The sequence below is a fragment of the Artibeus jamaicensis genome, unplaced genomic scaffold, assembly GCF_021234435.1.
Source record: "Artibeus jamaicensis isolate MK-2021 breed Jamaican fruit bat unplaced genomic scaffold, CSHL_Jam_final contig_60, whole genome shotgun sequence".
Taxonomy (NCBI): domain Eukaryota; kingdom Metazoa; phylum Chordata; class Mammalia; order Chiroptera; family Phyllostomidae; genus Artibeus; species Artibeus jamaicensis.
In genome coordinates, this window is record NW_026521900.1 from 11,806,997 (window position 1) to 11,820,616 (window position 13,620).

General features: G+C 38.9%; 1 protein-coding gene across 6 annotated transcripts in view; it reads left to right on the forward strand.

Annotated features, from left to right (window-relative positions):
* Positions 1-13,620, forward strand: part of CCNB3 (cyclin B3) — an 80,153-nt gene that overhangs the window by 7,804 nt on the left and 58,729 nt on the right. For 5 of the 6 annotated variants that reach the window (XM_053670654.1, XM_053670658.1, XM_053670659.1 and 2 more), the window contains exons 2-3: positions 6,189-6,326; positions 9,094-9,180. In XM_053670654.1, coding sequence (XP_053526629.1) covers positions 6,225-6,326; positions 9,094-9,180 — 189 coding nt within the window. In that variant the 5' untranslated portion in view covers positions 6,189-6,224. Of the gene's footprint in view, positions 1-2,757; positions 2,825-6,188; positions 6,327-9,093; positions 9,181-13,620 lie in introns of those variants that run through there. The other variant, XM_053670655.1, reaches the window with a different exon arrangement.

The window sequence follows — 13,620 nt, forward strand, 5'->3', positions numbered from 1 at the left end:
ATATATTTTTATGTGAAGTGAGGTAGATAATAGCAGATCTTTTCTATCAGGATTTAAAGCAGTGGTGTAGGGGGGAGTACCTAGGAGAGTTTATGAGAATGTTGTATGCCTGGGAGGAGGGAAATATCGGAAAACTATGGAGTCAAAGGCTGTCTCCCCTTTTCTTAGTTTTCTCTTTGAGTGCTACCCAGAGGAAAGGTTAAGTTAACTGAGATGTGAAGGTTGAAAGAAAAGCAAGTTTAAAAAATTTTGGAAAAAATCATAACTTACACTCATTAATGTTTTAAAATTGTGCTGTAATTGACATGCAACATTATATTAGTTTGTGGTATATAATGTAATTATTCAGTATTTGTATATATTGTGAAATGATCACGACCGTAAGTCTAGTTAACATCCATCACCATGCTAGGAAAAATGAAATTGCTTATTTTGCAATTTTTGTTACTCTTGTTTTGGTAGAAGGACCTTTTCCTCTCTTGATTAGAGAAGACATATATCAACTTGGGTTAATATTGTGTTTCCTTTATAGTGCATCCTAGTGAGACATTTATTCACAGTTATGACCCTTAAAGTAAGATACTCATTCAGTTAACAAATATTTTCAATCATCTCTCAAGGAGGTGGGTATGCTTATATGTTTGATCTTTGGAATCAGACTGATCGGATTTAAATTTCAGTCTAATAACATTAGCTATGTGATCTTGGGCAAGTTACTAAATTTCACTGTACTTCAAATTCCTCTTCTGCAAAATGGGGATGTTAACATTTCACTGTATTGATGTCAGTGTCAGAACAGTGTCAGACATGTAGCAGGCACAATAATAAATGTGAACTATTAATAATGCTAATCACTGGAGATAGAGCATAAGAGATATGGTCCTTTTAGTTATAGACCTTGCATTCTTGAGTGAGGATATAAATTTAAAAATTACAAATAGCCCCCTGGTTAGGTGGCTTAGTTGGTTGGAGCATCATCCTGTACACCAAAAGGTTGTGGGTTTGATTCCTGGTCAGGGCATATACCTAGGTTGTGGGTTCAATACCTGGTTGGGGCACCTACAGAAGGCAACCTATCGATGTTTCTCTCCCTCTCTTTCTCTCTCCCTTCCTCTGCCTCTAAAAATAAGTAGATAAAATCTTTTAAAAAGTGAAGAGGACCTGGGATTGTGTAAATATTTTACCTTCAACGTAGAAACTATGAGATACTAAAAAGAGAATGGGCTAATAATTAAAGTAGAGATATAATTTAGTGGTAGAGTATCTGCTGCATATGAAGGAAGTCCCAGATTTTATTTCTGGCATCTCCATTTCTCTTTGCCTCCCCAGAGGACAGGGCAGGGCTATACATTCTTCCAGTCTTTTTGTCAATTAATCATACATATTTTTGTAGTTCATAGAACACAGAAGATGCTCAATAGATATATTTTTAAAGATTTTATTTATTTATTTTTAGAGAGGGGAAGGGAGGGAGAAAGAGAGGGAGAGAAACATCAATACTGGTTGCTTTTCATGGGCCCTGACTGGGAATTGAACCAGCGACCCTTTGGTACTCAATCCACTGAACCACACCAGCCAGAGCTCAATAGATATTTTTGAATGAAAAGTTATTGTATAAATGAAGTAAATGATAATAGCTGGGTTTTAGTACCTGCTTTGGCACAATGTAACTTTGTGATATTGGGCAGTTAGCAAGATACAATTTTGTTATCTGTAAAGTGGAAGTAATAAAAGTACCTATCTTTTGGAAGGAGCTCCTATCCTTCACTACAGCATGGATGGAACTGGAGAGCATTATGCTAAGTGAAATAGCCAGCCAGTAAAAGACAAATACCCTATGATCTCACCTATAAGTGGAACCTAGTCAATAAAACAAACAAGCAAGGAAAATATAACCAGAGACATTGAAATAAAGAACAAACTGACAGTAACCAGAGGGGAGATGGGAGGGGATAACAGGGGAAAAGGGGTAAGGGTCATTAAGGAACATGTATAAAGGACACATAGACAAAAGCAAAGGGTTGTAGGATCAAGGGCGGGGAGGTGAGAATGGCTGGGATGGGTGGGAGTGGTGGAAAAGAAACAAAATGAGGTAATGGATGTCTAACTAGACTTACTGTGATGATGATTTTGTAATATATACAAATACTGAATCATTATATATCTGAAACTAATATGATAATTATACCTCAATAAAAAGTATCTTTTGGACAGGGTTTATGACAATAAAAATATAACAATTAGTACAGAGCTATCACTGAATTAATGTTAGCTACTACTATTAGCTCTCTGCACTTGGGAGACTTACCCATAAAATAGGGGAATGATTTCTCCCCTCCTTTCCATCACAAGGTCATTTGTGAAGCCAAGCAGGAGTTAATGTCCGATTCTGCAAGGGGTTATTAATATTAGTGTTTTAACTGGTCTGAACCTATATTGTACAGCTGCTCTCCTCCTCGTCCAGCAGGATTATTTAAATAAAAACGGCTCTTTAAAGAGTCCTAGTACTACAGCTAGTCAAACCTGCATCTTCCAACCAATTGTACTGGAAACCACGCCCTAATGTTATCTTTTAGTCTCAGAGTTCAATTAATCCCCAGCCCAGTCCCTCCTTGCTGGGCGGTCTCATCGCAATTCTGCACACTGATTGGCCCCTGATGGCCAATCACCACTGCGCTTTCTCTAGGACTGTAATTTTTAAAATTCGCTACTGGTGGATTGGGGGGAGCATAGACCCGGTGCTCCATTTATTTCCCTGGCGGCTCCGGGTCTGGGAGTGCATCCTTGGTCTTTCTTTCCTGTTTTTCCCCAATCTCGATGTGAGGTAGGCGCCTTTGGGTTTGTACCGCCAGTTGAAAGTCCGGCTCTGTCACACGCATGTTGGTCCTTCAGCGTCACTTCTATCCCTTGCTACACTCTGTCCTCGCTTGCGGGGTGCACGGTGTCCCTGTCGGGAAACCTTTATTTTGTTCTCCTGCCAGTCAGCTGTATGCGGGGTGAGCCTTGTACGAGACTGGGCTCAGAGTGTGTATTAGAGGGTGAGTTGCCAAAGCAAATGAGACTGGGTCCTGTCTTTTGGAGCATCCAAGTACACATGCCTGAATAAGTACATTTACAAAACGTCTTTTCACAAGTGAAAGTGCCAGATCGATTTCATCCACAAGACTACGCATTTAAGTTAGAGAATGTTACTTGAGGGATGTCTTTTGATGTACAGGTTGATGGAAATGTGTCCTTTTCCCTTCGTTATCCTTATATCTCCACTCTTTTATCTCTGCCTCCAATCCCCTCAGTTCTGGCTTGCCTATTGCTCTCTGCTATTCGATTAGAATCGTAGAAGGCCAGTGGTTGAAGGGGCTTTAACCTGGCTTTTTAAAACTTTAAAGTGTATACAAATCACCTGGGGATATTGTTAACTTGCCTATTTTTATTTAGTAAGGCCTAGCTTGGTGCCTGAGATTTTAAAGGGCTAAAAGGGCCCATGTGAAACTAATGTTGCTGTACAAATTTACCACAGTTTGAAGAGTATGGAGGCTCTGGTCCCATTGCCTCAATTTATTAAGCGGAGAAATGAAGCCTAGGGAGGGAAAAGGGACTTGCCCAGTGTCACCCAGCTAGCTACAAGCAGGGTCAGAACTAGACCATAGGCATACTTTCCAGTCCAGTGCTGCTTTCATTGACACAAACCATGATGCTTTCTCTCCCTAATATCTTGCTGTCTGTAACCTGCCTTTATATATAAAATGAAGTTGCTACTGTTTTCTGTAAACTGTTTTGATCTACAATTTTGGAGTCTGAACAATTTGGGCTTCTAAAAGAGTTGGTTTGCCCCTCCCTATGGGTTTCAGCCCTGCTCTGGGATGCCCAATGGGGTTTTCAAGATGTAGGAGAGATGGAGAATCTGAAAAGTGGAAAGGATTCTAATTTTCTTGTTCAAGTAAGGCTCAGCATTTTGCAGGTGGTAGAAGTCCAGAGTGTACTGCAGAGAGTGCCCTTTTATGAAAGCATGTTTTTAAAGGTTCCAATCCCCACTCCTAGTGGCATGGAAATTAGCTACTTAAGTCAGTGTGTCCCCCAAAGCAAGCGATTATTGTTTAGGAGAGTGAAGGTGGTATATGGCCATACTGTGAATAACTATTTTTTTCTGAGGTTTAATTAATCTGTGACATTATCAGCTAAAAGCATTTTAGCCTTTTTTGCTCCAGTTTGATTTTTTTCTCCTTTCCCTCAAAAGACAGAGGTTTCACATGAGTCTTTGGTCATCAATAAAAAAAAACAACGTACATTTCATACAGTGCAGTTAGGGGTGGGTTCACCCAATTTAGCTTTTTTGCTGCTTGGCTAAGTTTTGAAGGATGAGGTAGAAAACAGTTTTGGATCTGGAGGAAAAGAAGAGTAATACCCACCATTTATTCTGAGTACCTGCCATGCTTAGGCTCTCAAGTACAAATTTACATTTGAGCCACAGGATGACCCTGCAAGTAAAGGATGGTGTAGCTCTTTTGCAAAAGAGAAGCTGAGACTCAAAGATGCTAATTTGGCTTATTTAAGAGCCCAATTGCTTCTTTTTTAAAAAGCCTGTGCTAATTCTACCTCCTCTCACTACTACACTAGAGCCTTTCATTTTGGACCATGGACTGTTTTAAAATGTTTTTTAGTGTCACTGAAGAGACTTCATGGTTTTTTAGAAGGAGCCGGGTGGTCTATACTGCTTACTAGCTTGTCCTGTGTATTAAGCCACTTAACTCATCTGGGACTATAAAATGTAAATGGTTTTGGTGTGAGGATCACTGAGGTAATAAATGTAAAGGCACATACTTGTACTGACTTTTTCTCAGTGACAACATATTTAATACTGAAGTACTTCTCCATCCAAAACAAAACCCAAATTCTTTCTGAATTAAACCTTCTCCTCAAACCATTGTCTTCTCTGCTTCCCTTTGTTACTAGCCTACTCACAGCCTAGATTTCAGCTTCTTTCTGACTCCTCCCTAGCACATTCTTTATATTCTGCACTCAGGCAATCTGGACATCCCTGAACTTTCTGTGCTCTGCATGTTCCAGTGTTTGCCTTTCCTGGGCTCAGGCTTTCTTTGCCTGGAAAGTGCCCACAGTCTACTTGGGAATGTCATTGTCTGTTGTCATTTAAGTCCAGGTCAAATATAACCTCTATATTCCATTATATTTCTCTAGTACTTTGTATCTACCTTATACTTTTGTGAAACCGCTTGTCACATTTTTATGTTACTATTGGAGCTATTCATGTGAATAGTTCTAGGATAAGATCCATGATTTATTTGTGTTTGTATCTCTATTGCCTGAAGTATCTGGTACATAGTGGTAAGTTTGTTGCATTGCCTTAGGGAAGCCGTTTTGTCAAATGCAGTTGAACTTGGTGAATGTGAATGGGGTTGGAAGGGCACTTTCTTGTGTATCCCCCCCCAGATGACTCCTCCTAATAATGTATTTGATTGTAAGACACATAAATGTATCCTAACTATTAAGGATCCATGAACTACACCCACCTCAAGAAATATAGACTGGGGTCCCACACTGAGATAGGGTGAAGGTAGTATTCTTCCAACTGTTATAATGTCTGTTAAATTTTTATGCTAACAGTTTCTTGTGCTTGAATATAGCCCTTGAATACTCTCTAGCTTGTTGTGCACATGTGTGTGTGCAGTGCCTTCTTATGTCTTCTCAGTAGCATTCTAATTTCTGTGGCCAGAACCTCATGCCTTTTAAAGAACATTAATCCTACCAGCTAGCCTCCAAACTATATATGACTGGTCACATTCTTGATTGTTTTCAATGTAAATCATGTCAGTTGTCACCAATGTTCCTAGGCCTAAATTGGGGGCTAGGCTATAATTCCAGGGCCCACAGAGGATGACAGGTACTGTGCTGGGCTTTTTCATAGAGTATCTCACTTAATTTGAACAGTGCCCTGCAGAGGTAGGTATACTTATGTCTTTTGTATAGATGAGATAACTGGACCCCAGAGACTTTCAGTCACTTGCCCAAGATTAATTGTGGTCGAACCGATATTTGAACCCAAATTTGCCTAACTCAAAAGTCTGTTTCCTCCTAGGGATGCTATAGAAAGATTGGGTTTTCTCAAGAGTCTCCAGAGAATTCTGTGATGTTTCTACTGAAAGGTGTTTTAAAAAGTCTCTTTTTGATTGCAGCTCTGCGTTGGATAGACATTGTCCAGTCTTTAAGAGATGCCATTGCCACTGCCACTACCACTCGGAATCTCCAAGCAGGAGACTAAGAAATCTCAGTTCAGCAAAATTGTGCCCAGTGATCATGGCCAATTTGAAAAGGTTAGAATAAGCTGTCTTTCCCAACAGTGTCTGGAGTAGCCTCTTCCTGTGCCAGCTTAGTCCCTATCCTCACCCTTAAATCTTTTAGAATGTGTCATTTAATTTGAGGAGGGTAGGAATGGGGGTCCTTATAGTTGGGGAAGACCAGCAAATTAGAAATTGAGGGGAAAGTGTGAACTTTGCTTTTCCATAAAAGTATGGCCAAAATGAAGGCCATCCTCCACAATTTTCAAGAGCAAGCAATATTCAACTCTTATAATGATAATATTCACACTTTTACTACCTCTAAGATGCTCAAAGCACCTTTCTGGAAGGCTGCTTAGTACATCCTGGGGAGGGTATAGAGATTGAGTCAACACATGTATTATCAAGCTTTTTTTTTTTTAATTTAAAAAATTGATCCATTTTGACTCTGCTGTTTTGACCTTGTGGGTAGTTTGACATACTCATTCCAATCCTGGGATGTTCTCTGTTCATTCATTGTTATGTATATTTTAATCAGAATTTCACTAACATTTATGAATTATCATTAAGAGAGCATTTCCTAGAGCAAACATTATTAGGCCAATTTAATTTACTTGATTAGTTTCCTCTCAGTACAGATAAACATTTTCTAATAATTTTCATTTTAACTTTACCAAAGTGATTTTCATGTAGAGTCCAAATTTTTTTCTATGTAAATCGGCAAGAAATTTTTGATACATTTATCAGATTTTTGTCCATATCAAATTTTCTGATTAGAGTTCTGCCATTGTAAGTTTTCTTTGGTGGTAGTGATTTTTCCAAGTGCAACTTTCTTGGGGCACATTTTGTAAATCTAAATTTTTAAAAAAAATTTGATTGCCAACACTATTACAGATGTCCCCCATTTCCGCACCTTTTGCCCCCCTCCACCCAACCCCTACCTCCCCTTCCCCGGCCTTTACCACACTATTGTTTGTATCCATAGGCTGTGCATATACATTCTTTAGCTAATACTTTCACCTCCTTTTATCCAATCCCCCCACCCCCTCTGACATTTGTCAGTCTGTTCCATGTATCCATGCCTCTGGTTTTGTTTTGTTTGTTCATTTTGTTCATTAGATTTCACATATTAGTGAGATCATATGGCTGTCTTTTTCTCACTGGCTTATTTCACTTATCATAATAATCTCCGGGTCCATCCATGCTGTGGAAAAGGGTAAGATTTCTTTCTTTTTTACAGCCCCATAGTATTCCATGTGTAAACATACCACAGGATTTTTATCCACTCATCTACTGGTGGGCACTTGGGCTGTTTCCATATCTTGGCTATTGTAAATGATGCTGCAATGAACATAGGGGTACACATATTCTTTTGATTTGGTGTTTTAGGATCCTTAGGATATATTTCCACAAGTGTGGTACATGGATATTTCCATTTTTAATTTTTTGAGGAAATTCCATACTGTTTTCTATAGTGGCTGCACCAGTCTGCAATCCCACCTATAGTGCAGAAGAGTTCCTTTCTCTCCAACTCCTTGTCAGCACTTGGTGTTTATTGATTTATTGACAGTAGCTATTCTGGCAGGAGTGAGGTGATACCTCATTGTAGTTCTAATTTGCATTTCTCTGATGATTAGTGATATTGAGCCTTTTTTTGTATGTCTATTGGCCATCTGTATGTCCTCTTTGGAGAAGTGTCTATTTAGGTACTGTGCCCATTTTTTAATTGGATATTGGACTGTTTATCTCCTGGGTGATGAGTTGTATAAGTTCTTTATATATTTTGGAGATTAACCCCTTATCAGATGTATCATTTGCAAATATATTTTTCCATACAGTGGGTTTCCTTTTCGTTTTGTTGGTGCTTTCTTTTGCTGTGCAGAAACTTTTTAGTTTGATGTAGTCCCATTTGTTTACTTTTTCCTGTGTTTCCCTTGCCCTAGGAGACATGTTAGCAAAAATATTGCTCTGGCAGATGTCTGAGATTTTGCTGCCTATGTTTTCTTCTAGGATCTTTATGGTTTTGCAACTTATATTTAAGTCTTTTATCCAACTTTAGTTAATTGTGTATCGCATAAGTTAGTTGCCTAGTTGCATTTTTTTGCATGTACCTGTCCAACTTTCCCAGCACCATTTATTGAAGAGACTGTCTTTCACCCATTGTATGTAAATATAAATTTTTATTGAGTTCAATTTCACCTGTGAATTTTATTTAAGGCTGATTATTTCTACCAGTAATATTAAGTAGATATTGGATAACAGATTGGTAGTTTATTTCTTAGCTAATTTGTGAGAAAATAATATTTTAATTTTTTACTAATTATTTGCACTAGGATTATTTACTGTGAACAAGATAAAAAATTATCAGTGTACTTACAGTTAACACTATTTATATAAAAAGTCTATATAAACTGTAAATATTCAGAAATCATATTTTAAAAGTATACAATTGGTTTAAAAGTATATATGGTTAATATTGGATAGTATACCAATAAATATGAGAGAAGTAAGAGGGAAAATTAACTTTATCAAGCTATTTTGCTCATTGTAAGAGTTACACTGAATGTCATCTTGTCTCTTCACAGCCTAGTCCCCATCATCAATAATTACCTCCTTCAGGGATTCTCTAAGCAGCAGTGAATGTCAAAATTTCCTCTTCTTGTAGTTTATTGGGGTTTATTATATGCATCCACAGTTGCTGGGAGATTCCGGAGTTACTCCCTGAGCCCCAAAGATGACGCAAAGTCCCTGAAAAAGTCTGTTCACAATTGGGTATACTCATTTACCTCTTTTACTTTTTTAGAGAGGGGAGAAATACCAAGCAAAGATATCTTCATCTTCACCTCAGGGACCTCTCAAAAAGAGATCCGCTTTGGAAGATCTCACCAATGTGAGTATAGTAGTCCAATCCTCTGCTGTGATTGTTGTGTAAGGTTTAGACAAACTCTTCCTTGAGAGTCCTTTTCAGTTTACCAAACTCTGACCCTTTCTGGAATGTTGAGAGGTGATTTTTATTGGGATCAATGACTCAATTTCAGAAATTGCAAGGGCTATTCTTCTGGCACATGTATTTGGGTTAATTGGTGAAGCTCTGTGGAAGCAACAGGTAGAGTGGTTATTAGATATGAAATAGATATTGTAGATAAATGAAAACGATGGGATCTTACATTTAGACAAAGTCCAGAGGTGGGTCAAGGGGTTGCCTAGGACTTGAAGGTAAATACTGGTGGATTTGTTATAGTCTAGGCAGTGTTTATCAACTCAAGCACTACGAAGATTTGGGAGAGGACATTTTTTTTCTGTTGCATAGGACTGAGCTTAGCCAGCATTCCTGGACCCCAGGCATTAAGTTCCAGTAGCATCCCAGTCATAGTGACAATAAAAAATGTGCCCTGATATTTGGAATCAAGGAACACCATAGATCCATGATCTGGTCTTCAACTGTGGAGATCTAGAAACTCAGTTCTAACTAGAATTCCTTTTTTCGGGGGGAGTGTTTTTTTCTCATTGTGGTTCAAATACAGTTATCCCTGTTTTTCCCCCCATTACTCTTCCTTGCCCTGCCCACCTCCCTCCCACATTCAGTCCTCCCTATGGCCCCTGTTGTCCTTGTCCATGGGTCCCTTATACATGTTCCTTGACTTAACCCTTCCCCTTCTTTCCCTCATTATCTCCCTCCTCCCTCCCCTCTGGTCACTGTCAATTTGTTCTTTATTTCCATGTCTCTGGTTCTATTTTGTTTGCTTGTTTCTATTGTTGATTACATTCTACTTAAAGGTGAGATCATATGGTATTTGTCTTTCACTGCCTTGTGGGGGCGACTTTTCCCGCAAGTCCCCCCATCTGCCATGGATGAAAGTAGACAAGACATGACATGATCTGCTTCGGGAGGAGAGGTGGCCAGTTTCTCAGGGAAAAAGGCATTGAGCCCCCTCCTCCAAGGACTTTTATTGGGTTGTAATACATAGGAATGCAGGGCAGCAAGGATCAAACAGTAGATAACATTTCAAAGAAATATGAGGGCTTAGTCTGAGTCAGTGCCTATCAGGAAAGTTTTGCAGAAACTTTAGGAGACATGCTCATTTTCTTTCAGACCCTTATCATATGAATGAAAACACTCAGCAGAGCAGATTTCACAGGTTTCTCAGGAATTCTTTGTGATGCCAGATTTTACCCCAGACACTCTCTGGCAAGGCAAGGAGCTGCACCCCTCCCCATCAGGTCTTCAGGCTTAAGGGGATTAGAGCCAGGAAGCGCTTCTCCCAGAGTACATGGGGACTTGGGTTATCTCGCAGAGCTGGAGGCAAGCAGAGCTGGAGGGCACTGGTCTATTATTTACTCTTTGTTGAACCCCCCTCCCCCCTCAAGTCCTTCCATGATGGCCTCCCAAGTGGTTGAGTCTGGCTTAGGTTGTTCCCTGCTGTGAGGAGACTAACCCGTCATGGACTTCCGACCATGCTTTGGGGGCAGGGAGAGGAAACTGAGGTAGCATTTGCTACCAGAAACAAGCCTTGTCTCCTGTGTGTTGCATTCTGGAGGTCACTCACTCATTCTTAGCCACGGTGGGGGGAGGTGTTGGTTAGGGTTAAAATTCCTGAAACCAGGCAGAGCTGTTCACAACACTGCCTGGCTTATTTCACTTAGCATAATGCTCTCCAGTTCCATCTATGCTGTTGTGAAGGGTGGTAGTTCCTTCTTTCTTTCTGCTGGGTAGTATTCCATTGTATAAATGTACCATAGATTTTTGATCCACTCATTTACTGATGGGCACTTAGGTTGCTTCTAGCACTTGGCTTTTGTAAATTGTGCTGTTATGAGCATTTGGGGTGCATAGGTTCTTTTAAATTGGTGTTTCAGGGTTCATAGGGTATAAGTCCAACAGTGGAATTGCCAGGTCAAAGGGCAGTTCCATTTTTAGTTTTTTGAGGAAATTCCATACTGTTTTCCACAGTGGCTGTACCAGTCTGCATTCCTACCAAACATTGTACTAGGGTTCCCCTTTCTCTACATCCTTGCCAGCACTTGTTATTTGTTGATTTGTTTATGGTGGCCATTCTGACTGGTATGAAGTGGTGTCTCATTGTGGTTTCAATTTGCATCTCTGATGGCTAGTGATGTTGAGTATCCTTTCATATGTCTCTTGGTCCTTTGTATGTTTTCCTTGGAGAAGTATCTGTTCAGGTCCTCTGCCCATTATTTAGTTGGATTTTTGTCTTGCTGGTATGGAGTCCTGTGAATTCTTTACATATTTTGAAGATCAAACTCTTGTTGATGTATCATTGGCAACTATGTTTTCCCATACAGTTGATTTCCCTTTCATTTTATTGCTGTTTTCTTTAGTTGTGCAGAGCTTTTTATTTTGAGGTGGTCCCATTTGTTATTTTTTCCTTTATATCCCTAGCTCTAGGGGACATATCAGTGAAAATATTGCTGTGTCAAATATCTGAAATTTTCCTGCTTAAGTTTTCCTCTAGGACTTTTATGGTGTTGCAACTTATATTAAGTCTTTTATCCATCTGGATTTTATTTTTGTGTATGTGTAAGTTGGTGATCAACTTTCTTTTTTTTTAAATTTATAGAGTTGTGTGATGATCATCACAACTCAGTTTTATTTATTTATTTTTTTAATATTTTATTTATTTTTAGAGAGAGGAGACAGAAAGGAGAAAGAGAGGAATAGAAATATCAATGTGTGGTTGCCTCTTGTTTGTCCCCCACTGGGGACCTGGCCTGCAACCCAGGCATGTGCCCTGACTGGGAATCAAACCAGCGACCCTTTGCTTCACAGGCCCATACTCAATCCACTGAGCTACACCAGCCAGGCTCAACTTTCATTTTTATGCATGTACCTGTCCAGATCTTCCAACACCATTTGTTGAAGAGGCTGTTTTTGGTCCTTTTTATGCTTCTGCCCTCTTTATCAAATATTAATTGACCATAGAGACATGGGTTTATTTCTGGGCTCTCTATTTTATTCCATTGATCTATGTATCTGTTCTTATGCCACTGCCAAACTGTTTTGATTATAGTGGCCTTATAACATAGCTTGATATCAGATATTGAGATCCCTCCTACTTTTTCTTCTATCTCAAAATTGCTGAGGCTATTCGGGGATGTTTATAGTTCCACATAAATTTTTGAAATTTCTGTATCTGTGAAATATGTCATTGGTATTTTAATAGTGATTGTGTTGAATCTACAAATTGCTTTGAGTAGTATGGGCATTATGATGTTAATTATTCCAATCTATGAATACAGTATATGCTTCCATTTATGTCTTCCTTAATTTATTTCTTCAGAGTTGTGTAGTTTTCTGAGAACAGGTCTTTTATTTCCTTGGCTAGCTTTATTCCTAGGTACTTATATTTTTTCTTCTTGCTATAGTAAATGGGATTTCCCCCCTAATTTCTGTTTCTGATATTTTACTATTGGTGTACAAAAGTGCCTTGTATCTCACTGTTTTGCCAAATTCACGTAGTAGGTCCAGTAGTTTTTTTGGTGGAGTCTACAGGGTTTTCTATGTACACTGTCATGTCATCTGCAAACAATGACAGTTTTACTTCATCCTTTCCAATTTGGATGCCTTTTATTTCTTTTCCTTATCTGATTCCTATGGATAGGACTTCCAATATTATTTTGAATAGAAGTGGTAAAGTGGCTGTGGCTGGTGTGGCTCAGTAGATTGAGTGCTGGCCTACAAATCAAAGGGTTACTGGTTTGAATCCCAGTCTAGGGCACATGCCTGGGTTGCAGGCCAGTTATAGGGAACATGCAAGAGGCAATCACACATTGATGTTTCTCTTCCTCTCTTTCTCTCTCTAAAAATAAATAAAATCTTATAAAAATTAAGAAAAAATGGTGAAAGTGGACACCCTTGTCTTGTTCTTGATCTTAGTGGGAAAGCTTTTATTTTTTTGTCCATTGAGTATGATGTTGGCTCTAGGTCTCTCATATATGGGCTTTATTATGTTGAGGTATGCTCTGTGTACTGCTACTTTGCTGAGTGTTTTTTATCTTAAATGGGTTCTGTATTTTATCAAATGGTTTTACAGAATCTATTGTTATGTTTATATGGTTTTTGTTCCTTTGTTTGTGTGATATATTACATTTATTGTTTTGGGAATATTGTATGGTCCTTGCATTCCTGGGATGAATCCCTCTTGATCACAGTGTATGATCTTTTTTATGTATGGCTGGATATAGATTGACAATATTTTGTTGAGGGTTTTCACATCTATGTACATCAGCAACATCGGCCTGTAGTTTTCTTTCTTTGTTGTGTCTTTATCCACTTTTGGGATTAGGATGATGCTGACCTCATAAAAAGAGT